This window comes from Amblyomma mixtum, chromosome 3 (assembly GCF_055824585.1).
Source record: "Amblyomma mixtum isolate Tamu chromosome 3, ASM5582458v1, whole genome shotgun sequence".
Lineage (NCBI taxonomy): Eukaryota > Metazoa > Arthropoda > Arachnida > Ixodida > Ixodidae > Amblyomma > Amblyomma mixtum.
In genome coordinates, this window is record NC_143014.1 from 400112682 (window position 1) to 400138279 (window position 25598).

The following is a 25598-nucleotide window of genomic DNA, read 5'->3' on the forward strand; positions in this document are numbered from 1 at the left end:
AATTATTACCCCTTTCGGCTTCTTGGAGTTTTTCTTTATGGGCTTTGGCCTGAGGAACGTTGGAAAATCCTTTCACCGCTCTATCGACAGAAGTCGTACGCGGCCTCAACTTCTGCTTCGTCTATCTCGACGACATAGTAGTCTTTTCCGTAACGCCGACGAACACCACACACCTTCGTCTACTTTTCCAACGCCTCGATGACCACGGCCTACTTGTCAATGTCCCAAAGAGCACGCTTGGAGCTTCAGTCTTCAAATTCGTCGGCCATGAACTTTCATCAGAGGGAACTCGACCTTTGCCTCAACGCATCTCAGACCTGCAAAATTACCCCCAACGCATCTTTCCTAAAGACATTAGCCGTTTCATCGGCATGCTGAACTATTACAGGCGTTTCTTGCCACACGCAGCCGGCTACCAGGCTACCCTCCATGATGCCTTGGCTGGGCTACAAGGAAACCCGTCACGTGGACATCGGCTTTAACGCAAATTTTCGAAGAATGCAAAGCTGCTCTCTGCACCGCCACACATCTCTCCCATCCCGTGCTAGACGCTCCCTTGGGGCTGTTCGCGGAAGCCTCTAACTTCGCCGTCGGCGCCGTCCTTATGCAAGACGTAGACAACACCTACCATCCCTTGGTGTTTTTCTCCAGGAAACTCTTAGCTTGGAAAAGGACCCCTTCTGAGGCCAGTCCCACCAACGAAATCACGACCCCCGCCCCGTACAGTTCGCCAGCTTACTAGAGAGAACTTCTGGCGATATACGAAGCAGTTCAACACTTTCGCCACATTCTCGAAGCACAGCACTGCACTATCTACACCGACCTTAAACCTCTGACCTACGCCTTCTCTCAATCTCGCGATAAACTCCCGCCGGTCCAGCAGAACCAGCTCTCGTTCATTGCCCAGTTTACCACCGACATCGAACATGTCAGCGGGAAGGACAACGTGGTCGCCGACGCGCTTTCACGTGTGGCAGCTATAAGGTCTTCGCACATAACAGCTGATGTCCTCCCCGAGGCTCAGACTACGGGTGCCGAATTGCAAGAACTTGTTAAGAATGGGTCCTCATTATAGCTGGAAAAAGTTCCCATACCTGGATCGACCACGACATTCTGCTGCGACTTGTCAACAGCACGAAGCAGGCCTTACGTGCTCCTTTCCCATCGCCGTGGCCTCTTCAACCAGCTGCATAATCTCAGCCATCCCAGCATACGCACCTCTACACGCGTCGTGGCCGACCGTTATGTCTGGCCCTCCATGCAGCGGGATTGCCGCACCTGGGCGCGCTCCTGCATTCAATGTCAGTGCGCTAAAGTCACCAGGAATATCACTTCAACGCTCAGAGCATTCCCCCGCCCTCTGGTCAGTTTCAACACGTCCACCTTGATATCGTCCACCTTGATATCGTATCGCTACTGCCTCACCTCCATCGATCAGTATACCCGGTCGTCTTAGGCATGGCCCATCAAGGGACTTAGCGCGGAAGACGTCGCCTCGGCCTTGTTCACCGGCTGGATTGCTCGCTTCGGGCCCCCTGGCCGCGTAACCATCGACCAAGGCCGACAGTTCGAATCGCACCTTTTCAGGCTCCTCGGGCTGACCATCGTGTTCGAGCGCATGAGGACCAAGAGCTACCAGCCCTGCTCCAACGGGATGATCGAGCGTTTCTGCCGGCAGTTCAAAGCAGCCATCATGTGCCACCCGGGCTTAAACTGGCTCGAAGCCATCCCAGCCGTCGCCCTAGGTCTTCGCGGCACCTTAAAACCGGACGTTCAGGCTACACCCGCCGAACTCGTCTACGGGGAACCACTTCGTCTCCCAGGCGAAGTTCTTGCTGCACCGTCATCCATCACCGCGACGTCAGGTCCCGCCACTTTCGTCGCCCGGCTCCGACGCACCATCGCTGCCCTCTGCCCGTCACCCGCAGCTCACCACTGTAAGACTGCCCCCTTCGTCTTCAAGGATCTGGCAACGTGCACGCACACTTTTCTCTGCGACGACACTTTCCGCAGGCCTCTCCAGCCAACTTACAGCGGACCTCATCCAGTTCCCCGTCGCGAAGACAAAACCTTCACCCTGCGCGTTAGCGGGAAGACGTTCGCGTCTCTGTCGGCCGGCTGAAGCCAGCCTACAGCCTTTCACCAAAGCCAGCCTTGCACGAAAGCTGGTGTGGCGACACACTCTGCGCATATTTTCGCGCAGCCTCCGCCTTGTTATCATCCGGCCCAGCTTAACACAGCCACACGCTGGACTGCGTTAGCGATAAAACACAGTGTCACCGCTGCGTCATACCGAGGCATGCGTCGCCGACGGTGGCTACAAAAACAGGCTGCCCGGCTGGGAAGGGCGGCTTTTTCCTTCCGCTACCGAGACGACCGTAGCGTTGGTATGCTCGTCCGCTGCCACCGCTAATCAGATAAACAGTTGCCACGTTTTGAGCTTGGGATTCATCCTTCAGCTGAAACGACATCCGTCAATAACATCAACTACAGCACAGCGCTTGCGAAGCAGTCTGGAAATAATTTTAGGGCAGGTATGAATAGCGGAGCACATTTCACGTTTAACAGAAACATTCCGTTGCCTTCACACCTTTTTATTCTTCGCTCATTGCTCGTGAGCTGGCTTCGTCATGGGCTTTCATTATCCCCGCGGCACTCTTTAGTTTTCAGACTCTCTCCACTTTCGCCATGGTTATTAATGAAAGATGATTTTCTTCTCTGGTTTGTTTTGTGAGTCTCGTGAACTACATGACAAAAAAAGGCGACTGGCTCCATACCTGTTCACCCAGGGAGACTGTCCAATTGATGTGACCACGTAAACATCGGTCACGTGACCGAGATTTTACAGAGCGATAATGGCAGCTAACGACAGACAGGAGCGTGAAATCGAAGGCAACAGATGAAAGCTACATACAGCTTCTAGTGTTAATAGCACCGGCTACACTTCTATCACCTCCAGGACTGTAGCATTGTGTGATCCATCTTTTTTCTGCGAAAGCACGCCTCATGGCGTTTTGCAAGCGGGGGTCCTTTTGGCGTTCCACATCTTTTTTTTTCTTTTTACGTGAACTGTTGACGCGCCTGGACAGAAAGCTCATTTTCTGTGTCGTTAACGAGTAGTTCCTAAAAATAAAAAAAAACATAACATTAATATCAAGCATTCTTAATGCCCGCATACATCTCTCTCTCTCTCTCACACGCACACACACACACACACACACACGCACGCACACACACGCACGCACGCACACACACGCACGCACGCACACACACACACGCACGCACACACACGCACGCACGCACACGCACGCACACACACACACACACGCACACACACACGCACACACACACACACACGCACACACACACACACACACACACACACACACACACACACACACACACACACACACACACACACACACACACACACACACACACACACACACACACACACACACACACACACACACACACATATATATATATATAATCTTACAATCTTTATAATGCTTTATATAAAAACACTGTAAAGCCTAAGTTTTAGTTACCACTCTATTAGTCGCAGCCTTTGATGTCACGGTGGGCCATCCTCCTGTACTTCGTCTTTTTTCTTGCATCTTCCACTTGTTCAACGTCTAATTTTTCGGCGTTCATTCTTTGTTCGTCATTTTAGAGCCCTTTACCATGACCCCTATTGATTAAAAAGAACTTTATGGATAAAACAAACCTTCTGCTTAATGAAAACGTACAGTCGTTGTCAAAAGTAACCAGGCTGCATGGTTTGCTTCTAGCTTCTGTAGTGGAGCTCTTGTGACTTTCCTAAAGGTCAAAAGTGGTTGGAAGGTAAGAAGACCCCCAGACCGTACCTTTAACGACCATTTACGCTTCAGGGAAGCTGTAAGGGCTCCACTGTACGAGCCAGAAGCAAACCATGCAGCCTGGTTACTTTTGACAAAGACTGTACGTCTGGGATTAAGGAGAAAAAAAATCAGTAACTTTCATTCGGTATAAATTTCAAGAGAATAAAATAGTCTTACAAAACTCGTGCCTGTCTTATCAGAGAGCACTGGGTACTTTATCACCAAGCGTATGGCTGCTTCCGCGACAAGTTTCCAGGGTACCTGTTTCAAGATGGAAGAATGACTCACACGTGAGCACCTAAATCGAAACAAAAACTAATAAGTAGCGCCTTTTTGGGCATTGCCACAAGGGCTCACAAGCTCGCTTTATTACTATTAACTTCCGAAAGAAAGATTGTAAAGGAGAGGTGACTGCTTAAAAAAATTTCATCCCAAACCTAACTATTAAATATTTTTAATCATCCACTGTCACTAAAATATGTATAAAACGTCCAGCACTGGGCACAGAGGCGAGCATTGAAGTATGGTCGTCAGCTTCCTGCTGTCATACACAGAGCGTAGTGTGACCACCTAATCACATGAGAGAACAGGCTTTGCTTAAAATCAAAATTGTACGACTTACGGTCCATAACAAAGCAGGTCTGCGTGAAGCCACTCAATTATGGCGTGGCGCAGATCACTTGAAACTTGTGTTCTCTCTGAAATTTGCGCAAACTGCCTAAATATAGGGCAATGGTAGAGAGAGGGTGCGGTAGATGGTCCTTGGCGATCACAAAATGAACAAGGGAGGGGAAAACCTCAGTTTGCTAGAGCCAACGTTTCGACAAGGGGACTTGTCTTCGTCTGGGCAAAGCGTTCATCATCGGCAGGGATTATATAGGGCCTTCGCTCCGAGGAGGAAGGCCCCGGGGGTGGGGAAGGAAAGTGGTGTGGGAGGGGATGCGTGTCAGGAAGGGGAGGGAGGTGAATCATCATTCCCTAGGCTGCAATAGTGCAACAACCTATATCCGGGGGGTATGCAATGAACAAAAGGCTTTGAAGGGGCTGCGACGGGAGGGGGGGGGAAAGCGCTGGGTGAACCTGCAAAACTCAGATAAAAGGATTAGTCAGTGTGGTACAGGGACATGATAACAAGGGGAAAAAAAAAAGGGGGGGGGGCTGGCACTGGAAGGAGAAAGGAAGGGGGGCAATTCCCAGGAAGGACTAAGCAGGGGGGGGGGGGGGAATGGCTCGTGTTCAGAGAAAGCCAAAAAGTGGGGGCAGAGGGGGTAACAGGAGTGTCTTGGTTTCCGAGAACTGGTAGCAGGGGATTAGGAGAAAAAGAAAAAAAAAGAGAGAGAGAGAGAAAAAAAAAAGGTGAACAAAGGAAGAGGGTGACAAGGCCGGAAATGGGGTGGAAGATATGACTTGGGAAGGGTGCAAGGAGCGACAATATACTTATGTGAGGTTCAGGCATTTCCGGCAAATGGTAGTTGTGTTTCTCTTCCAGCAGAGGTTGCGCAATTTCTCTGTCATAAAAGAAAAGAAACATGCGAAAGGGTTTCATGGTTTTTTTTTCCCAATTGTGCGTTTGCTCTCGCGATCCACTAAGGTGAGCATGAACTATTACGGGTCGCGTGTTCTTATGTTAAGCTTGTACTTTAGCCGCGTTATGAACGCTCCCTGCTCGGAAACTTTTACGCTTCAATAAACTAGCTGCGATGCTAACGGTTGAAGGAAAAAAAATTCCATTTTTCCTACCTGATACCTGTAGCCAGTGGAGGTGTTTCCATGCTGAGGGCAACTCCAAGGTTGAGTTCCACAATCACATTCAGCTTGCTGTGCTCTTGCACTATACTTTCGGAATCCATGTCGACATACTCGTCAATGTACTTGTCGTACAACTGCGGTAGAGGAGTTTTTAGTTTCTTTTTAAGGTTCTTGATGCCCCCGCCACACTCAAAGAAACATGAAAGGTTAAAAGGAAAACTGAGTTTCTCAGCATATGTTTACGCACAAGTCGAGATGGATTCACTGATTTAAAAAAAAAATCTATCTACATCACGTGTTATGTTTGCATGGTTACAAATCGTAATCGCTCTGAAGGGCGAAAATATAGCAAAGCACTCAGGCAAAATAAGAATAAAAACAAAGGTGACTGTGCCGGAAATGGGCTGCGTCGTTAAGGATGCTCAAATTTCTACTCTGACTAGAGGCCGTATACACTGCAATAACCCTTCTGTAAAAAATTATTTTGCCGCTCTACCACTGATGAGCACACAAAAGTCTCCGATATGCATTTCGTTCTAGCTATCACGATTTCTTGAAATGAGTAAAGCATGTCTATAAAATATATCTACATACGTAGAATACATAATACATCCAAAGTTGACGAATAAGATTCAAACTATTATGTTTTAATATATCGTGCCAGTCAAAACCGCTAAACCTTTATTGTATGTTTTCAAGCAAAAGAAGAGAAAACATTTTATCTTACCTGTATTCTCGCTAATACTGGAATGAACTGCTTAAGGTCACATTCCATTAGCGCATGTAGTATGTCGCTTTCTCGGAACGCACGGTTAGTTAAAATCGCAAGACATCTGACTGATGATATTTGCTGTGGAACAAAGCGCACAAGGAATGCTGCCATGCTTTCACACCGGCGTTTTTATACTATATATCTCCTGCACCTCCTTCCTCAGCATCTCAAGTAGATCCTCTCTTGACATGTTAAAGAAAAAGGGCAAGGGCACGAATCAGCTATGCGATGAACGTTCTTTCGTTCTCTCCGTTTTAATGCTGGCCTGTGTTGGTCTTGTGCGACCCCCCTCCAAGGCAGGAAAAGGAAAAGAATATAAAACCCTCGCTCTGTCTACTGGGAAAGTGGTAAAATAGGGGTTAGGTTCCGGGTCAAAGGTCAGCAATATCTGATTATACACCAACAGAAAAGCAATATTTCCTCTCGTCGGTGTGCGTTGCAGCAGGAAGGTTCCTTACGGAGGTCACGGGAAGAAAAGGCTTTCGACGGCGTGTGCAAGGTGGCCTTTCTGCGAACGAATGCGAATTTTACTGCGTGGACAAACATGTTGCCTCCTGATGTGGCTGGAGTTAAGGAGGTTATTTTTAGAGGCAGGGTACAGTACGAGGTAGGCGTCTAAACTTAAAGCCAAAGTGGCAAGGAAAAACGAGCTGCGAAGTAAAAGCATGAGGCAAACGACAATGAGGTAAACGACAACGACCGTGAGGTGGACACGAAGAAAGCCAAGCATGAAAGTACCCGGCGTTAAAACTCTTTCACCGTAACACGCCATCCGCGCCGAATTTTCCGGTTTGACGTGCCCTAGCGGATTGCCACGTGATGTGCAGCACACCACTGTGCAGTACATCCGAACCACCCCAGGCCCCTCGGTTTTCTGCCGCGCCCGTCGCCTTTCCCTGGACCGCATGCGCATAACAAAACCAGAGTTCGAAGGCATGCTCCGTGAGGGAATCGCCCGCCACTCCGACGGCCCATGGGCCTCGCCACTTCACCTTCTCCCGAAGAAGACCGAAGGCTGGTGGCCCTCAACGTCCGGTGCCCTCAACGTCCGCACCATTCCGGACAGGAATCCCGACCACCACATACAGGACTTTGCCCATCGCATTTATGTCTGCCACGTTTTCTCCATGCTAGACTTGTTGAAGGCCTACACGCAGATACCCGTCAACCCAGTAGACGTCCCGAAAACTGCAATTATTACCCCTTTCGGCTTCTTGGAGTTTTTCTTTATGGGCTTTGGCCTGAGGAACGTTGGAAAATCCTTTCAGCGCTCTATCGACAGAAGTCGTACGCGGCCTCAACTTCTGCTTCGTCTATCTCGACGACATAGTAGTCTTTCCCGTAACGCCGACGAACACCACACACCTTCGTCTACTTTTCCAACGCCTCGATGACCACGGCCTACTTGTCAATGTCCCAAAGAGCACGCTTGGAGCTTCAGTCTTCAAATTCGTCGGCCATGAACTTTCATCAGAGGGAACTCGACCTTTGCCTCAACGCATCTCAGACCTGCAAAATTACCCCCAACGCATCTTTCCTAAAGACATTAGCCGTTTCATCGGCATGCTGAACTATTACAGGCGTTTTTTGCCACACGCCGCCGGCTACCAGGCTACCCTCCATGATGCCTTGGCTGGGCTACGAGGAAACCCGTCACGTGGACATCGGCTTTAACGCAAATTTTCGAAGAATGCAAAGCTGCTCTCTGCACCGCCACACATCTCTCCCATCCCGTGCTAGACGCTCCCTTGGGGCTGTTCGCGGAAGCCTCTAACTTCGCCGTCGGCGCCGTCCTTATGCAAGACGTAGACAACACCTACCATCCCTTGGTGTTTTTCTCCAGGAAACTCTTAGCTTGGAAAAGGACCCCTTCTGAGGCCAGTCCCACCAACGAAATCACGACCCCCGCCCCGTACAGTTCGCCAGCTTACTAGAGAGAACTTCTGGCGATATACGAAGCAGTTCAACACTTTCGCCACATTCTGGAAGCACAGCACTGCACTATCTACACCGACCTTAAACCTCTGACCTACGCCTTCTCTCAATCTCGCGATAAACTCCCGCCGGTCCAGCAGAACCAGCTCTCGTTCATTGCCCAGTTTACCACCGACATCGAACATGTCAGCGGGAAGGACAACGTGGTCGCCGACGCGCTTTCACGTGTGGCAGCTATAAGGTCTTCGCACATAACAGCTGATGTCCTCCCCGAGGCTCAGACTACGGGTGCCGAATTGCAAGAACTTCTTAAGGGTGGGTCCTCATTATAGCTGGAACAAGTTCCCATACCTGGACCGACCACGACATTCTGCTGCGACTTGTCAACAGCATGAAGGAGGCCTTACGTGCTCCTTTCCCATCGCCGTGGCCTCTTCAACCAACTGCATAACCTCAGCCATCCCAGCATACGCACCTCTACACGCCTCGTGGCCGACCGCTATGTATGGCCCTCCATGCAGCGGGATTGCCGCACCTAGGCGCGCTCCTGCATTCAATGCCAGTGCGCTAAAGTCACCAGGAATATCACCTCAACGCTCAGAGCATTCCCCCGCCCTCTGGTCAGTTTCAACACGTCCACCTTGATATCGTAAGGCCCTTTCCCGCAGCTGGACCCTATTGCTACTGCCTCACCTCCATCGATCAGTATACTCGGTCGCCTTAGGCATGACCAATCGAGGGACATAGCGCGGAAGACGTCACCTCGGCCTTCTTCACAGGCTGGACTCCTCGCTTCGGGCCCCCTGCCCGCGTCACCACTGACCAAGGCCGACAGTTCGAATCGCACCTTTCCAGGCTCCTCGGGCTGACCAGCGGGTTCGAGCGCATGAAGACCAAGAGCTACCAGCCCTGCGCCAACGGGATGATCGAGCGTTTCCGCCGACAGTTCAAAGCAGCCATCATGTGCCACCCGTGCTCAAACTGGCTCGAAGCCATCCCAGCAGTCGCCCTAGGTCTTCGCGGCACCTTAAAACCGGACATTCAGGCTACACCCGCAGAACTCGTCTACGGGGAACCACTTCGTCTCCCAGGCGAAGTTCTTGCTGCACCGTCATCCATCACCGCGACGTCAAGTCCCGCCACTTTCGTCGCCCGTCTCCGACGCACCATCGCTGCCCTCTGCCCGTCACGCGCAGCTCACCACTGTAAGACTGCCCCCTTCGTCTTCAAGGATCTGGCAACGTGCACGCACACTTTTCTCTGCGACGACACCTTCCGCAGGCCTTCCCAGCCAACTTACAGCGGACCTCATGCAGTTCCCCGTCTTGACGACAAAACCTTCACCCTGCGCGTTAGCGGGAAGACGTTCGCGTCTCTGTCGGCCGGCTGAAGCCAGCCTACAGACTTTCACGAAAGAGGGTGTGGCGACACACTCTGCGCATATTTTCGCGCAGCCTCCGCCTTGTTATCATCCGGCCCAGCTTAACACAGCCACACGCTGGACTGCGTTACCGATAAAACACAGTGCCACCGCTGCGTCATCCGAGGCATGCGTCGCCGACGGTGGCTACAAAAACAGGCTGCGCGGCTGGGAAGGGCGGCTTTTTCCTTCCGCTACCGAGACGACCGTAGTATTGGTATGCTCGTCCGCTGCCACCGCTAATGAGATAAGCAGTTGTCACGTTTTGATGTTGGGATTCATCCTTCAGCTGAAACGACATCCGTCAATAGCATCAACTACAGCACAGCGCGTGCGAAGCAGTCTGGAAATAATTTTAGTGCAGGTATGAATACCGGAGCACATTTCACGTTTAACAGAAACATTCCATTGCCTTCACACCTTTTTATTCTTCGCTCATTGCTCGTGAGCTGGCTTCGTCATGGGCTTTGATTATCACCGCGGCACTCTTTAGTTTTCGGGCTCTCTCCAGTAGACTCTCGCCATGGTTATTAATGAAAGAAAGATGATTTTCTTCTCTGGTTTGTTTTGTGAGTCTCGTGAACTACATGACAAAAAAAGGCGACTGCCTCCATACCTGTTCTCTCAGGGAGACTGTCCAATTGATGTGACCACGTAAACATCGGTCACGTGACCGAGATTTTACAGAGCGATAATGGCAGCTAACGACAGATAGGAGCGTGAAATGCAAGGCAACAGATGAAAGCTACATACAGCTTCTAGTGTTAATAGCACCGGAAACTCTTCTATCACCTCCAGGACTGTAGCATTGCTTTGTGCCATCCATATTCTTTCTGCGAAAGGACGCCTCATGGCGTTTTGAAAGCGGGGGTCGTTTTGGTCTTCCACATCTTTTTTTTTCTTTTGTCGTGAACTGTTGAAGCGCCTGGACAGAAAGCTCATTTTCTGTGTCGTTAACGCGTAGTTCCTAAAAATAAAAAAACATAACATTAATATAACAGCATTCTTAATACCCGCATACATCTCTCTCTCTCCCTCACACACACACACGCGCACACACGCACGCACGCACACGCACACACACACACACACACACACACACACACGTATATATATATATATATATATATATATATATATATATATATATATATATATATATATATATATATATATATATTATGGCGTGGCGCAGATCACTTGAAACTTGTGTGCTCTCTGAAATTTTCGCAAGCTGCCTAAATAGAGGGAGGCATTTTCGGCAAATGGTAGTTGTGTTTCTCTTCCTGCAGAGGTTGCGCAATTTCTCTGTAAAAAAAGAAAAGAAACATGCGAAAGGGTTTCATGGGGGTTTTTTACAATTGTGCGTTTGCTCTCGCGATCCACTAAGGTGAGCATGAACTCTTACGGGTCGCGTGTTCTTATATTAAGCTTGTACTTTAGCCGCGTTATGAACGTTCCCTGCTCGGAAACTTTTACGCTTCAATCAACTAACTGCGATGTTACCGGTTGAAGGAAAAAAATTCCATTTTTTCTACCTGATACCTGTAGCCAGTGGAGGTGTTTCCATGCCGAGGGCAACTCCAAGGTTGACTTCAACAATCACATTCGGCTTACTGTGCTCTTGCACAACACTTTCGGAATCCATGTCGACATACTCGTCAATGTCCTTGTCGGACAACTGCGGTAGAGGCGTTTTTAGTTTCTTTTTAAGGTTCTTGATGTCCCCGCCACACTAAAATAAACATGAAAGGTTAAAAGGAAAACTAAGTTTCTCAGCATATGTTTACGCACAAGTCGAGATGGATTCACTGATTTTAAAAAAATCTATCTACATCACGTGATATGTTTGCTTGGTTACAAATTGTAATCGCTCTGAGAGGCGAAAATATAGCAAAGCACTGAGGCAAAATAAGAATGAAAAAATGGCCTGGCTTAGCTTATGGTTATGCCTAGGATGCGAAGCATAGTAGCCAAAAAAATTAAACATTACCTGGCTATACCTGGTTAGCCATTCATAGACAAGACATTACCTGGCTATACCTGGTTAGCCATTTCATAGACAAGAACAACTCATGTGTTACTCTGCTTCTTCCTTTATTTTTCTCAAACCAATAAATACACTATGATGATCAGTAAAGTAATGGCTCTTTGTTTGAACATCGCTTATATCATATTTTCTTGCTGCATACTGTGCACGTCGCTTGGCAAGCCGTACTTCTCGTTCTTCTCCCGTTCCCGTGGCTCTTTGTAACTTGCGCTTTGCGGTCTGGCGAGCCGCCCTCTCCCTGGCCGACATCTCGCTGCTCAACTGACTCAACGAGTGCGTCGCCTTTTATACAATTGCGTGACGTCAGTATCTCCTAGCGGTAGGAGCGGGAGTTAGGCCGCTGGCGGAGGCTGCGCGTCCGCAAGCTAGCGCACGAGGCCCCAGCTTTCGCAGCTGTTGTGACGTCATATCACGTGGTGCGCCGATGAAGGTCAAGTGGTAGCTACGCGGCCGTGCGCGGCGCAGCAAGGAAGAGCTTGGTTGTGCGGCTAGTATGCTTCGCATAAAACAAAGGTGACTGTGCCGGAAATGAGCTGTGTCGTGAAGGATGCACAAATTTATGCTCTGACTAGAGGCCGTATACACTGCAATAACCCTACTGCAAAAAATAATTTTGCAATCTACCACTGATGAGCACACAGAAGTCTCCGATATACATTTCATTCTAACTATCACGATTTCTTGAAATCAGTAAAGCATGTCTATAAAATATATCTACATACGTAGAATACATAATACATCCAAAGTTGACGAATAAGATTCACACTATTATCCTTTAACTTATCGAGCCAATAAAAACCGCTAAACATTTATTGTATGTTTTCAAGCAAAAGAAGACGAGAAAATATTTTATCTTACCTGTATTCTTGCTGATACTGGAATGAATTGCTTAAGGTCAGATTCCATTAGCGGATGTAGCACGTCGCTTTCTCGGTACACATTGTTAGTTAAAATCGCAAGACATCTGACTGATGACATTTTGCTGTGGAACGAGGCACGCAACAAATGCTGCCATGCTTCCACACCGGCCTTTTTTTACCATATATCACCTACACCTCCTTCCTCAGCGTCTCAAGTAGATCCTCTCTTGACATGGTAAAGAAAAAGGGCAAGGGAACGAAGCAGCTATGTGATGAACGTTCTTTCGTCCTCTTCCATTTTGATGCTGGCCTGTGTTGGTCTTGTGCGACCCCCCTCCAAGGAAGGAAAAGGAAATGAGACTAAAACCCTCGTTCTGTTTACTGGGAAAGAGGTAAAAGAGGGGTTAGGTTCCGGGTCAAAGGTCAGCAATATCTAAATATACACCGACAGAAAAGCAATAGTTCCTCTCGTCGGTGTGCGTTGCAGCAGGAAGGTTCCTTACGGAGGTCAAGGGAAGAAAAGGCTTTCGACGGCGTGTGCAAGGTGGCCTTTCTGCGAACGAATGCGAATTTTGCTGCGTGGACAAACATGTTGCCTCCTGATGTGGCTGCAGTTAAGGAGGCTATTTTAGAGGCAGCGTACAGTAAAAGGTAGCCGTCTAAACTTTAAACCAAAGTGGCAAGGAAAAACGAGCTGTGAAGTAAAAGCATGAGGCAAACGACAATAAGGTAAACGACAACGACCGTGAGGTGGACACGAAGAAAGAGTTCAAAAGAAAACATTCTACAAGTTTGTCTGGTTGGATAGGAATTGAATTTAAATGAGAGAGAACGCCAACCAAAAGAGAAATTGAAACCTACGCAGTTCCTCTACTTGGTTCCTCCATCAGGTGTTTTGCGGGCGTGAGTGAGTCATCGGCCTCCTCGCTGAACACAGACCGTGTATGCAAGAGAGGAAGAGCTCCCAGGAAGCGGTTAACATTGCCCTGCCTCTGCTGAATATGCCATGACTCGAGTGAGAGCCTTCTGCGCGGGCGCGGCTTGGTGTCCAGCACAATAGTTCCCGCGAAGTCAGTCTTGTGGCTACATGGCAGCGATGGTGTGGCAGTAGAGCGAGTTTGCGCTGCGGCTGCTGTGATAAGGTCCTGTTTACATGGAAGCAGTGGCTTTTCACACTTCTATATTCAAAATTTCTCTTTTTTCCACAAACTATTTATTTTGCAAAAAAATAATTCTAGAGTGAATCGCATCAAGGAAATCAATATTGCCGCCTAGTATTGCCACGTGGCACATAGCTGCTGACGACGACGAAGTAGGGGCTCGTGTCGTGTGGAATCTGTTGCTTTGCTGCCCCAGCTTGCGTGGCCTTGTGCGTCTTCGCTCTTGTGATTAAAGCCCCCTTTGTCAACAAGTACGTTACAGTCTGGTGGAGGTGCTGGATACCCGAGAGCCCATGCAAGAGACCCCTCCAGGCAGCCGTCGCGCCAGCCCTGTACCGCTTGACACCCCGGTACATCGCTTCAGTCGGAGGATCCAGGGACTGCCTTCGGAGGTAGGACTAGTAGAGAGCGGCGCCATGGAGACAGCCGCTCCTCCTCCTCTGCAAACTGCCGCTGCCGCGCCATCCCAGTACACCTTGCAGACTCCGCGGATTCCCAAGACGTTCCGTGGGGAACATTTTGAGGATGTGGAGGACTGGCTCCTTGATTTTGAGCGCGTATCAGCGTTTAACCAATGGGACGACGCAGCCAAACTCCGGAACGTTTACTTCAGCCTCGAGGATGGTGCTCGCATCTGGTTTGAAAACCGAGAGGACGTTTCAATCTCGTGGCATGAGTTCCGTCGTCGGGTGCTGGAGGCCTACACAAGCGTGGATCGTCGTGAACGAGCTGAGAGTGCACTACAATCTCGCATCCAGCTGCCGAACGAAAGTGTCCAGATGTACGTCGAGGACATCACGCGCCTCTTCAGAAGGGCTGACCCGGCCATGCCGGAAGAAAAGAAACTCCGGCATTTGATGCGTGGCGTCAAAGAGCAGCTTTTTGCACGCCTCGTGTGCAGCCCACCATCGCCGTTGCTGCATTCCTTACCGAGGCCACAACGATGGAAAAGGTGCTGCAACAACGTTCTGCGACTTATGACCGGCCCGTGCATGCTGCTGCTGTCACCGCATCGCTTGCTACTTCCGGGAGCCACCCTGACGATCTGCGCGAACTGATTCGCACCATCGTGCGTGAAGAGGTCCTGAAATTTTGCCGCACTTCGCAGCGAGCGCTCGGTTCGATTTCTGCTCTTGTTCGCGAGGAGGTGCAACAGGCGTTTAGGGCTCCTGCTGTCGAAACACCTCCTCTACCAGGAGAATGTCAGCGCCCCACCTATGCTGAAATTGCGAGGCGCCCGGCTGCGGTTTCGCAATCACCGTTTTCGGTAACGCCTCCTGCGCCGCGGTCCTGAGTGCCATCAGTGCAGTATTTCGACGATCGCCGAGCGCCCTTGCGGAAGGCCGATATCTGGCACACACCTGATAACCGGCCACTCTGCTTTCACTGCGGAAAACCAGGACATCTCTACCGTCATTGCTCTTATCGGCGCCTCGGTCTGCAGGGCTTTCGAGCCGATTCGCCCAGACCCCGGTTTGGACATCGGCTCCCCTGCCATTGAAGACTTCCTAGCGGAACAGCGAATTTCAGCCCGCGCGCCTCATCAGCCGCGCTCATCGTCTCCGAGGCGCTCTTCCCCGAACCCCCACAGCTCCTCGCGAGCAGCACAGGGTCGCTCGCCCAGCCCTCGCCGCGAAAACTGACACCAGCGACCTTCGGGGGCGAGGTCGCTGGGAGTCGCTGCGCTGAAGACCTCCCATCGCCGCCGCTACGCTCCGACCGTGAACAGATGGCACCGACATCCGACCTAGACAGCCCTGTTTCTTTGGACATACCTGTTCTTCTCGACGGTCACAGAGTCAGTGCATTAGTGGACACCTGTGCAATTGCTACCGCGATCTCATTATCGGCACTGACTTTCTGCGGGAGTATGGCGCTGTTATCGACCTCCGCCAACGAATCATCACCTTTTCGACCATTCAAGCCACCCACCTCGCCGACTCTTGCCACCGCAGTGCCGCCCTTCATGTTTCTGCTGACAGTGTCACGTTGCCGCCACGGAGCAGTGTTTTGGTTGAAGTCACCTGCAACGACTTGCATGACGCAGAAGCAGTCGCCAAGGCTAACTGTTCACTCCTGCTTACTCAAGGCATCTGTGCCGCTCGCAGTCTACTGACGCTTAGTGGTGGCCGGTCTGCAGTCCTGGTCACAAATTTTTCTAATGAATACCGACACCTTTTTGCAGGAACTGCTATTGCTTCTGCCGAACCTGTTATCGATACTCCTGTTTGTTTTGCGTCCGCGGCAGCCGGAACTGACGAGCGCTCCCTTGAAAACGTCGACATAAACTGCCACCTGCCTCGGGAACAACGACTGGCTTTGGAGCAGCTGCTGAAGGAATACAAGCCGTGCTTCGGTTCTTCCTCGAAGGTTCGTCAAACACCCATCACGCAGCACCGCATCATCGCCTATGACGACGCTCGCCCTATACGACAGCAGCCTTACCGTGTTTCTGCTAAAGAACGGGCAATTATTCAAACCCAGGTTCAGGAAATGCTTGATGATGGCGTTGTTCAACCTTCCCAAAGCCCGTGGTCTTCGCCTGTCGTCCTCGTTAGGAAGAAGGACGGCACTCTTCGATTTTGTGTCGACTATCGCAAACTGAACAGTGTAACCAAAAAGGACGTCTACCCGTTGCCGCGCATTGACGATTCGCTGGATAGATTATGGCGCGCTAGGTACTTTTCATCTATTGACTTGAAGAGCGGCTATTGGCAAATTGAAGTCGATGAACGGGACCGCGTAAAAACTGCTTTTGTGACTCCAGATGGCCTCTATGAATTCAAAGTGCTTCCTTTCGGTTTGTGCTCCGCCCTGGCTACGTTTCAAAGGATGATGGACACCGTCCTCACAGGCCTCAAGTGGCAAAGCGGTCTTGTCTACTTGGACGACGTCGTCGTTTTTTCGGAAACGTTTAATCAACATCTCCAGCGCCTGCTGGCTGTCCTCGACGTTCTCCGCTGTGCAAACCTTACCCTGAAGCCCCAGAAGTGTCATTGAGGTTACGAAGAGCTCAAATTTCTGGGTCATGTTGTGAGCGCTGAGGGAGTGCGGCCGGACCCGGAAAAGACTGCCGCTGTCGCGCGCTTTCCCGTTCCAACCGACAAGAAAGCTGTCCAGCGCTTCCTGGGTCTCTGTGCGTACTATCGTCGCTTTATTGCGGACTTTTCCACGATTGCCGAGCCGTCGACGCGTCTCACGAGGAATACCACCTCCTTTGTCTGGACCACTGAGCAACAGACCGCTTTCTCTACGCTCCGCCAGCGCCTTCAAACACCTCCCGTTCTTGCGCACTTCGACGAAGATGCCGATACCGAGGTCCACACCAACGACAGTAACATCGGTCTTCGCGCTGTCCTTGTTCAACACCAAGAGGGCCTTGAGAGGGTTATCGCCTATGCTAGCCGTACTCTCTCCCGCGCCGAGAGCAATTACTTCACGTCTGAAAAAGAATGTCTTGCGGTTGTGTGGGCCACCATGAAGTTTCGCCCTTATCTATACGGCCGCCCATTCAAAGTCGTAACCAATCACCACTGCCTATGCTGGCTGGCAAATTTGCGAGACCCATCTGGACGCCTGGCACTCTGGAGCTTACGGCTCCAGGAATTTGACATCACTATTGTCTACAAGTCCGGCCGCAGACACGAAGACGCCGACACACTGTCGCGTGCACCACTTGATCCTGGCGACGCAGCGCCCGATGACGACAGCGGCTTGTTTGGTACGCTCACCGCCTCCGACCTACTGACCCGGCAGAGGGCGGACTCGGAACTTCGCCCTCTCATTGACGTCCTTGAAGGTAGCGATACGGCTATACCTCGCCACTTCTCTCGACGTCTTGGCTCCTTCTATTTGCGGCAAGGCCTCTTGTACAAGAAGAACTCGGGAGGCAACGACAGACCTTACCTTCTGGTCATTCCAGCCGATCTCCGAGCTGACGTCCTTTTCGCCTGCCACGCTGAGCCCACATCTGGCCACTTGGGCTTTTCTCGTACGCTCGCCAGAGTGCGGAACATGTACTACTGGCCTGGAGTTTCTGCTGATGTCAAACGCTACGTTAAAAGCTGCCGAGAATGCCAGCGCCGGAAAACGCCACCACTTAAGCCGGCGAGTTTTCTCAAGCCCGTTACAGCCCCTCGCGCTCCGTTCGACCAGATCGGCATGGACCTCCTCGGCCCTTTCCCTTTGTCGCAGGCCGGCAATAAGTGGATCATAGTTGCTACCGACTATTTGACTCGCTACGCCGAGGCCAAGGCGATCCCTCGTGGCACAGCTACCGAAGTCGCGGAGTTTTTCAGGCACAACATCGTCTTGCGACACGGCGCCCCATCGCACGTCATTACAGACAGAGGGATGGCGTTTACAGCGCAGCTATTCGTCCACATCTTTCGGCTGAGCTGCACAACGCACCGCAAGACCACGGCCTACCACCCACAGAGCAATGGCTTGACCGAACGATTGAACAGGACCCTATCGGACATGTTGTCCATGTACGTAGATGTCCAACACAAAACTTGGGATGAGGTCCTGCCGTATGTCACCTTCGCCTATAACACCGTCCTGCAGGAAACTACGCGCTTTACACTGTTCCGCCTTGTGTACGGACGTGAAGTTCCCAGCATGCTTGATGCCATGCTCCCGTGCCCAGGGGATGACCAACTCGACCCAGACGCTCAACAATTTGCCCAACGTGCTGAAGAAGCCCGTCAGCTGGCCTGCGTGCACATCGGGCAACAGCAGAGCACCGATGCGCGCCGTTACAACCTTCGCCACCGACAGGTTGACTACAAACCCGGCGACCAAGTCTGGGTATGGACTCCTGTCCGTCGCCAAGGCTTATGTGAGAAACTGCTCTGCCGCTATTTTGGCCCTTACAGAGTGATCCGGCGTGTGAGTGACGTAAACTATGAAGTGGTTCCAGACGGTGTTGCGCAACCCCGACGCCGACAGCCCAGCTCTGACATTGTGCATGTTGTACGGCTTAAACCGTACTATACTCGGTGACGCAGACGTGTTGATGACTTGGAACGCTTCAGTTGCGGAACTTTGCTCGTTTTTTATTTATATTTTGTTACGTCGCAGCGCTCTTCTTTTTCAGAAGGGGGGAATAATGATGCCTAGCATTGCCAGGGGGCGCATAGCTGCTGACGACGACGAAGTAGGGGCTCGCGCCGTGTGGAATCTGTTGCTTTGCTGCCCCAGCTTGCGTGGCCTTGTGCGTCTTCGCTCTTGTGATTAAAGCCCCCTTTGTCAACAAGTACGTTACAATATACAAATCAGTCCAATAATATTAAATACAAAGCCCACGAATAACGAAATTTAGTGACAGCTTTTCTTAGCGGCTTTCACCTCTACAGCACAATTTCTGTGCAATCAGCGTTACAATAAAGACGCTAGCGGCCTGCGCTGCCCTTCTACAAAAACCTCTTGGGGTGTGCCTCATCGTACCGTCATCGTTGCTTCGTTTTAATAAGTTTGAGATGAGATTGCCGCATGCGCAAGTTGGGTTTAGGAGGTTCAAATTAATACTCCTGTCACAAGGGCGCATTTAGTGTCACTTCCAAAGAGCGACATTCACCTAAAGTGTGCTTCACGCGGTGTAACACGATGGGCTTTAGCGGCACTAGCTGCAGAACACTTTCCCCACAGTGAGTTTGGCTAACTCCGTTTTCCTGATTGTGCCTTTTAGTGAGACCCTCCGCGGTAGCTCAGTAGTTATGGCGCTCCGCTGTTTACCCGAAAGACGCGGCTTCGATCCCGGCCGCGGCGATCGAATTTCGATGGAGGCGGAACGCAAAAGGCACCCGTGTGCTGTGCGATGTAAGTGCACGTTAAAGAACCCCAGGTGGTCGAAATTTCCGAAGCCCTTCACTACGGCGTCCCTCATAGCCTGAGTCGCTTTGGGACGTTAAACTCTCACAAACCACACCAAACCTTTTAATGAAAACTTGTTTGAAATCATCAGCAACTAAATAAAAGAATTTCTAACGATTACGTTACTTCGTAATGCGAAATTTGCTCATCAGCTTTTTCAGCTTTTCGATAGATTGAGGCAAAGAATTCGAGCAATACATGTATGTACAATTACAGACAACTTGTTATTTTTCACACATATGCCTTCTGCAAGAAACGCTCCACTAACAGTTCTTGACTGTCATGAAGGAAGCTTTGTGGGCGGAGAAGTAGAAGGATATATGCTCGAATTGCTGCACCAATTCCTGGTTCTCAAAGACGAGGTGAGCTCAAGTATTTCGCGAGGTTGTCACAGCTTTGGGAGCCGTTACGAGCGAGAGGAACGGGATGTTCTCCCGTATAAGTGGTAAGAAATTACCGCTTGTATTTATATATACATTAAAGTCCCCACCCACCCTGTTACCCTCGAAGGTGGCAGCGTTTCTGGCACAACGTTGTCAATGCCAAATCATGCAGTGCACATCTGTCACTACCGCCACGTAGCTTAAAGCCCTATTGAGGTGTCCACTGTTCCAAGGGGGCAGCTATCCCTATAGAAAAATCTCGTATATATGTATCATATGTGTCTAGTTCATACGAGATTATGGAATATGTGTCTTAAGTGTTATACGAGTTATATGTAGCATACGCATCATACGCAGCATACGTGTCATACGCAGCATATGCAGCATACGTGGATACGTGGCATATGGGATATACGGGGATACGAGACATATGAGGCATACGTATACGTGTCATACGCAGAATATGAGGTATACGCGGATATGTGGCATATGGGGTATATGCCGATACGCGACATACGAGGAAATGTGTCATTTCGAGGAAACGGCATTGCTGGAAATGTTGCATATGGGACATAAGAGAATGTCTGACACATGAAAATGCCACGTGACGCTGTATACACCTATCTTCCATTCATTTAAAGCGCTTTATCCAGAACACGCTGATAGTTTGTAGGTCTAAAGACGTGAAAATAGTGGGGTGCCATGCCGACTAACAGGCAAGGAAAGAAATTCATTTGCACCACTTTATTTCAGGTCTCGCAGCATGTCTGCCAGATATCTGTTGAGTTTCTTTCGCCGGGCTTCTGCATCCAGGTTTCCAGTTTCAGCAGATCTACCTATTTTCTCGAGGTATGCATCAAATGCATCTGAAATAATAATAATTCTATTAATTTCAGTTTTGGAAACAGTGAATGTATGCAGTAAAAGCTCATTTATTCGACCTAAGCCGTTAATTCAGAAATCCGGCTAATTCTAACTGCCTGCTCGGTCCCAGCCAATGCTTTTAGAATAAACCACAAATAATACAGTTTATGTAGGCTGCACTAGAATAAAATACATAAATTTTTTTCAGTTACTTCAACGGAATCAGTAGAAAACTTACAGCCAACAGCCTGCAGCTTCTTGGGGCTTAGAGCCGGCTTCTCCACAGCCCCTCCGGTGTTGAGGTAGCGGCGGCAGGGAGCGCCGGTAACGCTCCTGCCGCGAAGCGCCGGCACGCCCCACAACAGTTTTGCCAGCTCTTTGCAGAAGAGCGAATCCTTGTTGCGCCCCAGCAGCCACTGCCATCTCGCTGCATCAATGAAGAACCCATTCCCAATGTGAACCTGCAATAAAAAAAGAGGTTTGTTTTAGTGGCTAGCAATATGACACACTGGCTCTCATGACAGGAAAAAGCTGTAGCAGTGGGCTAGTGCAATGTGGGCTTCTTAGCTGCCACAAGCAACCAAACTAGTGCACTGTTGGCCCTCGCGCTGCAATATCTTAAGTATAACATGTTGATTTATAGGGTGCTGAGAGGATAGCATTATGCTAATCTTGGGATTGGCCTCCAGCTCGCAAAAGAAACTGTGGACAGAAAGGAAATGAACACAGCAGTAGAGTGTTATGCCCGTTCACATGACACTCCTCTAAGGCTTTTTCCAGCAAAGGCAACCCTTTTCATCAAAGGAGTGAAAGCACAAAGCAGCAGCAACACAGCTACATGGTGCAACCAAAGGGTGAAACAGTCATTGAGGTTTAGCACCCTTTGCTGGGCATGAGGTGGCTGAAGTTAGTGTTTTATGGTGTATTCTATTCATTCCTTCAGCTCGGATAATTTTTTGTCCTTGGTACAATTTTGTGTTGTTATTGCTTCCTTAAAAGAACTGCAACAGCTACTCTCATAAGCACCAGCAAATTTTATTCCATTTCATAGCCCCTTTAAATATTAATCCACAACTGCCCCTTCCGGAACAAGAAGGCCTTGCCCAGAAATGCTTTAGGTTAGCCAACAGCAGTTGTCACCATCACTTGTCGACAACAAATTCGGCCATTTCAATGAAAATCGATTCTTTTAAGGCTTCAAAGACTGGCTTGCTCGCTTCAGGGGATGGCACAATCTGACTTTCAAGAGTGCTTATAGGGAAGGAGCTTACACTGATGAAGCGATCTTCTAGTCTATGAATGGGCCAACACGCCCGTGGAGACTATTGCCAACTGCTTCTGGCACAATAGTTTTGAGCAACCTGACTGCTGTGCAGCAGAAGTGCCAAGTGAAACATCTGACGCACCTACAGAGGAAGACGACAATACTATTCCTTACCTTATACCATGCGGCATACTGATTACGTGGCCATCGATGACAGTGTCATGGTCACCGGTCAGCTATAACCGCGGACAAAATAGTTGCAGAAGTTCTGGGCGCTGACAACACTTCAGAAGACAAAGGCTGTGATGAGCGGCTACAACCATTGCGGTGCACGGCTAAAGAACCCATGGAAGTTTTGTCCATGCTGGAGGACTTTTGCGGATAAGCTCCTCATAGTGCGCATGCCACGGAGCATCTGGCAGCACCTACCGCTATTGTAGCCACTCATATTTCAGCCAAAAAGCAGACAATCATTACACAGTTTTCCACTAAATAAGGATATGTCATGCTTAAGCAAATTTCATGTTTGTTGTTCATTAGATACTTCAACATTCCGATAATCCAACAATTTTTCATGGTCCTGTCAGGGTCTAATTAAGAGATTTTGCTGTATTCAAGATCATTAGCCTGACTACGCCCACTGCACGGCAAAGGCCTCTCCCATGTCTCTCCAATTAACCCTGTCCTTCGCCAGGCGCGGCCACCATATTCCCGCAAATTTCTTAACCTCATCCGCCCGACTAATTTTCTGCAGCCCCCTGCTACGTTTGCCTTCTCTTGGAATCCACTCCGTTACCCTTAAGGACCAGCGGTTATCTTGCCTTCGCATTACATGCCAAGCCCAAGCTCACTTCTTCCTCTTGATTTCAACTAGGTTGTCATTAACCCGCATTTGTTCCCTCACCCACTCTGCCCTCTTCCAATTTCTTAACCTTACACCTATCATTTTTCTTTCCATAGCTTGCTGCGTTGTCCTTAACTTACTCACTTTCAAATTACCTCACCGCTCACCTGTACCTCAGGTGCCTCAGTGGCGCAGTGGTTATGGTGCTCGGCAGCTGACCGGAAAGACACCGCTTCGATCCCGGTCGCGGTGGTCAAATTTTGATGGAGGCAAAATTCTAGAGGCACGTGTACTGTGCGATGTCAGTGCAAGCTAAGAGCCCCAGGTGGTCAAAATTTCCGAAGCCCTTCACTATGGCGTCCGTTATAGGTGTAGTCACTTTCGCACGTTAAACCCCAATAAACCATAAACCATCACTAAAACCCCACCACCAATTTATGTGTAATTCATATTAATGCTTCAGTATTATTTATCAAAGCTTGCATGCCACTGGAGCCACCGCAGGAGCAATATGTTAGGCACATCGCACTGAGCTAGAATGAACAACAGTGTACAGTTAGAGCATATACGGCACGGCTAACTGTGTGCCCTTTCCTTCTAAAAGCTAGTAGTTGCCAGTGCAAGCCTGCATGTATGCCAGTATTGTTATATTTATTCACCATAAAAGTCGTCTGCCTAATAGAACTAATCACAGTATATATTGAATTCATTGGCTAGTGAGAGATCAATACAAATAGCACTCCTGCACTGTAATGAAAATCTTCAAAGGAAGTTTATGTAAGGTGTTCAATGCAGCTGGCTTGGACTTTCAGGTAGCTTTGAACTGATTGATAACATATCTGAGCGTAAACTTCATGAAATGATAACAACTGCATTAGAGCACATCCTTGTACCTTGGTTGCTTTGTCTCACTGGTACAGCCGAAGAAATTCGTGGCTTTCCACCTGAATAGCAACAATGGAGTCTTACCTTCCCATTCAAGTTTACGAGCAATGGCGGCAGATTTTCACGAGTGTCCTCGACTTGAACAGCTGGGCTCTCCTGCAGATGTAGCAAAGAAACAGTGATGTTTATACCCCCGTGAATCATGTATACACTGCATATTACCAAAGTTAACTGTGGACTTTCAAGTAGCTTTGAACTCGTTGATAACATCTCTGAGCGTAGATTTCATGAAATGATAACTACATTAGAGCACATCCTTGTACCTTGGTTGCTCTGTCTCACTGGTACAGCTGCAGAAATTCCTGGCTCTTTATCTGAACCGCAACAATGGAGTCTTACCTTCCCATTCAAGTCTGGGTTTCCAGGAACGTCCTGGATTTCAGCTGGGCTCTCCAGCAGATGTACCAAAGGAACAGTGATGTTTATACCCCCGTGAATCATGTATACACAGCTTATTACCAAAGTTAACTGTAGACTTTCAGGTAGCTTTGAACTGATTGATAACATCTCTGAGCGTAAACTTCATGAAATGATAACAACTGCATTAGAGCACATCCTTGTACCTTGGTTGCTTTGTCTCACTGGTACAGCTGCAGAAATTCCTGGCCCTTTATCTGAACTGCAACAATGGAGTCTTACCTTCCCATTCAAGTCTGGGTTTCCAGGAACGTCCTGGCCTTCAGCTGGGCTCTCCTGCAGATGTAGCAAAGGAACAGTGATGTTTATACCCCCCTGAATCATGTATACACTGCTTATTACCAAAGTTAACTGTGGTGAAAAAAACATGCAGGACACAGTAATATGCAAAACATTTTGCTACCTTGCAAATTAAGTTCATGATTACACTTTAAGGTGCTTTAAGGGGGGACGAGAATCTTCAAACTGACCTTTTATTTATGGTTCAAATCTAATGAAATTTTGCACAGATGCATTTTTCTCTTCTGATTCCAAAAATGTAGTCCTAATGGAGCGGGTGATCTTAGATCAAAAGTTATCTTAAATTCTAGAGTGTAATTAGGTAATTTCTTACGCAGCTTTAATGAAGTTTCTCATTGCATTTTGTTGCTTTTAATTACATGAATTGAGAGCCGGAGAATTCCCAGACCCGATGATATTCTTACTTTTTTTGTTTAGGCCACGTATAAATAGCAATTTACAATTAGCTTAACGAGTTGCATCAAATACTGCGACCTTTTACTCTCGACATAGTATATCACGATGACATGCCTTTAGAGAAAAACGAAGAATGTCACCGGGTAAGGAAAGTCTCCGGCTATCAATTCATGTAAATAAAAGCAACAAAATGCAAAGAGAAAGTTCATTAAAGGTGTGTAAGAAATTACCTAATTACTTTCTACACTTTGTAAGATCTAACAGCACTAGCTCAATTATGATTACATATTTGGAATCAGAAGGTAAAAACACATCTGTGTGCAAAATTTAATCAGATTCAAGCCACAAATAAAAACTTAGTTTTGAGACCCTTGTCCCCCCTTAATGCTGCATACAAAATTCCTTAAATTGATCACACAATGTGATACGCTGTTTGTGTTCGGACCACATGCTTTCGCACTCTACCTGTGCATAGAGCCAGCTGCACTCCATACTTATAAGT

The 25598-nt window shown here is 49.0% G+C and overlaps 3 protein-coding genes across 3 annotated transcripts; 2 read left to right on the forward strand and 1 right to left on the reverse strand.

Annotated features, from left to right (window-relative positions):
* The first annotated feature begins 1618 nt into the window (after positions 1 to 1618).
* On the forward strand, positions 1619 to 2122 carry LOC149357347 (uncharacterized). Its single transcript, XM_089576569.1, has one exon. It carries the CDS (start codon positions 1619 to 1621, stop codon positions 2120 to 2122), a length of 504 nt encoding a protein of 167 aa, XP_089432695.1.
* Positions 2123 to 9205: 7083 nt separating this feature from the next.
* Positions 9206 to 9709, forward strand: LOC149357348 (uncharacterized). Its single transcript, XM_089576570.1, has one exon. The coding sequence runs from the start codon at positions 9206 to 9208 to the stop codon at positions 9707 to 9709; it is 504 nt and encodes a 167-aa protein (XP_089432696.1).
* A 1564-nt stretch (positions 9710 to 11273) lies between these two features.
* Positions 11274 to 24424, reverse strand: LOC149357349 (uncharacterized). Its single transcript, XM_089576571.1, has 4 exons — positions 24323 to 24424; positions 21169 to 21391; positions 12648 to 12664; positions 11274 to 11474 (listed from the first exon to the last, which is right to left on the reverse strand). The coding sequence occupies exons 1-4, from the start codon at positions 24422 to 24424 to the stop codon at positions 11274 to 11276; spliced, it is 543 nt and encodes a 180-aa protein (XP_089432697.1).
* Between the last annotated feature and the right edge of the window lie 1174 nt (positions 24425 to 25598).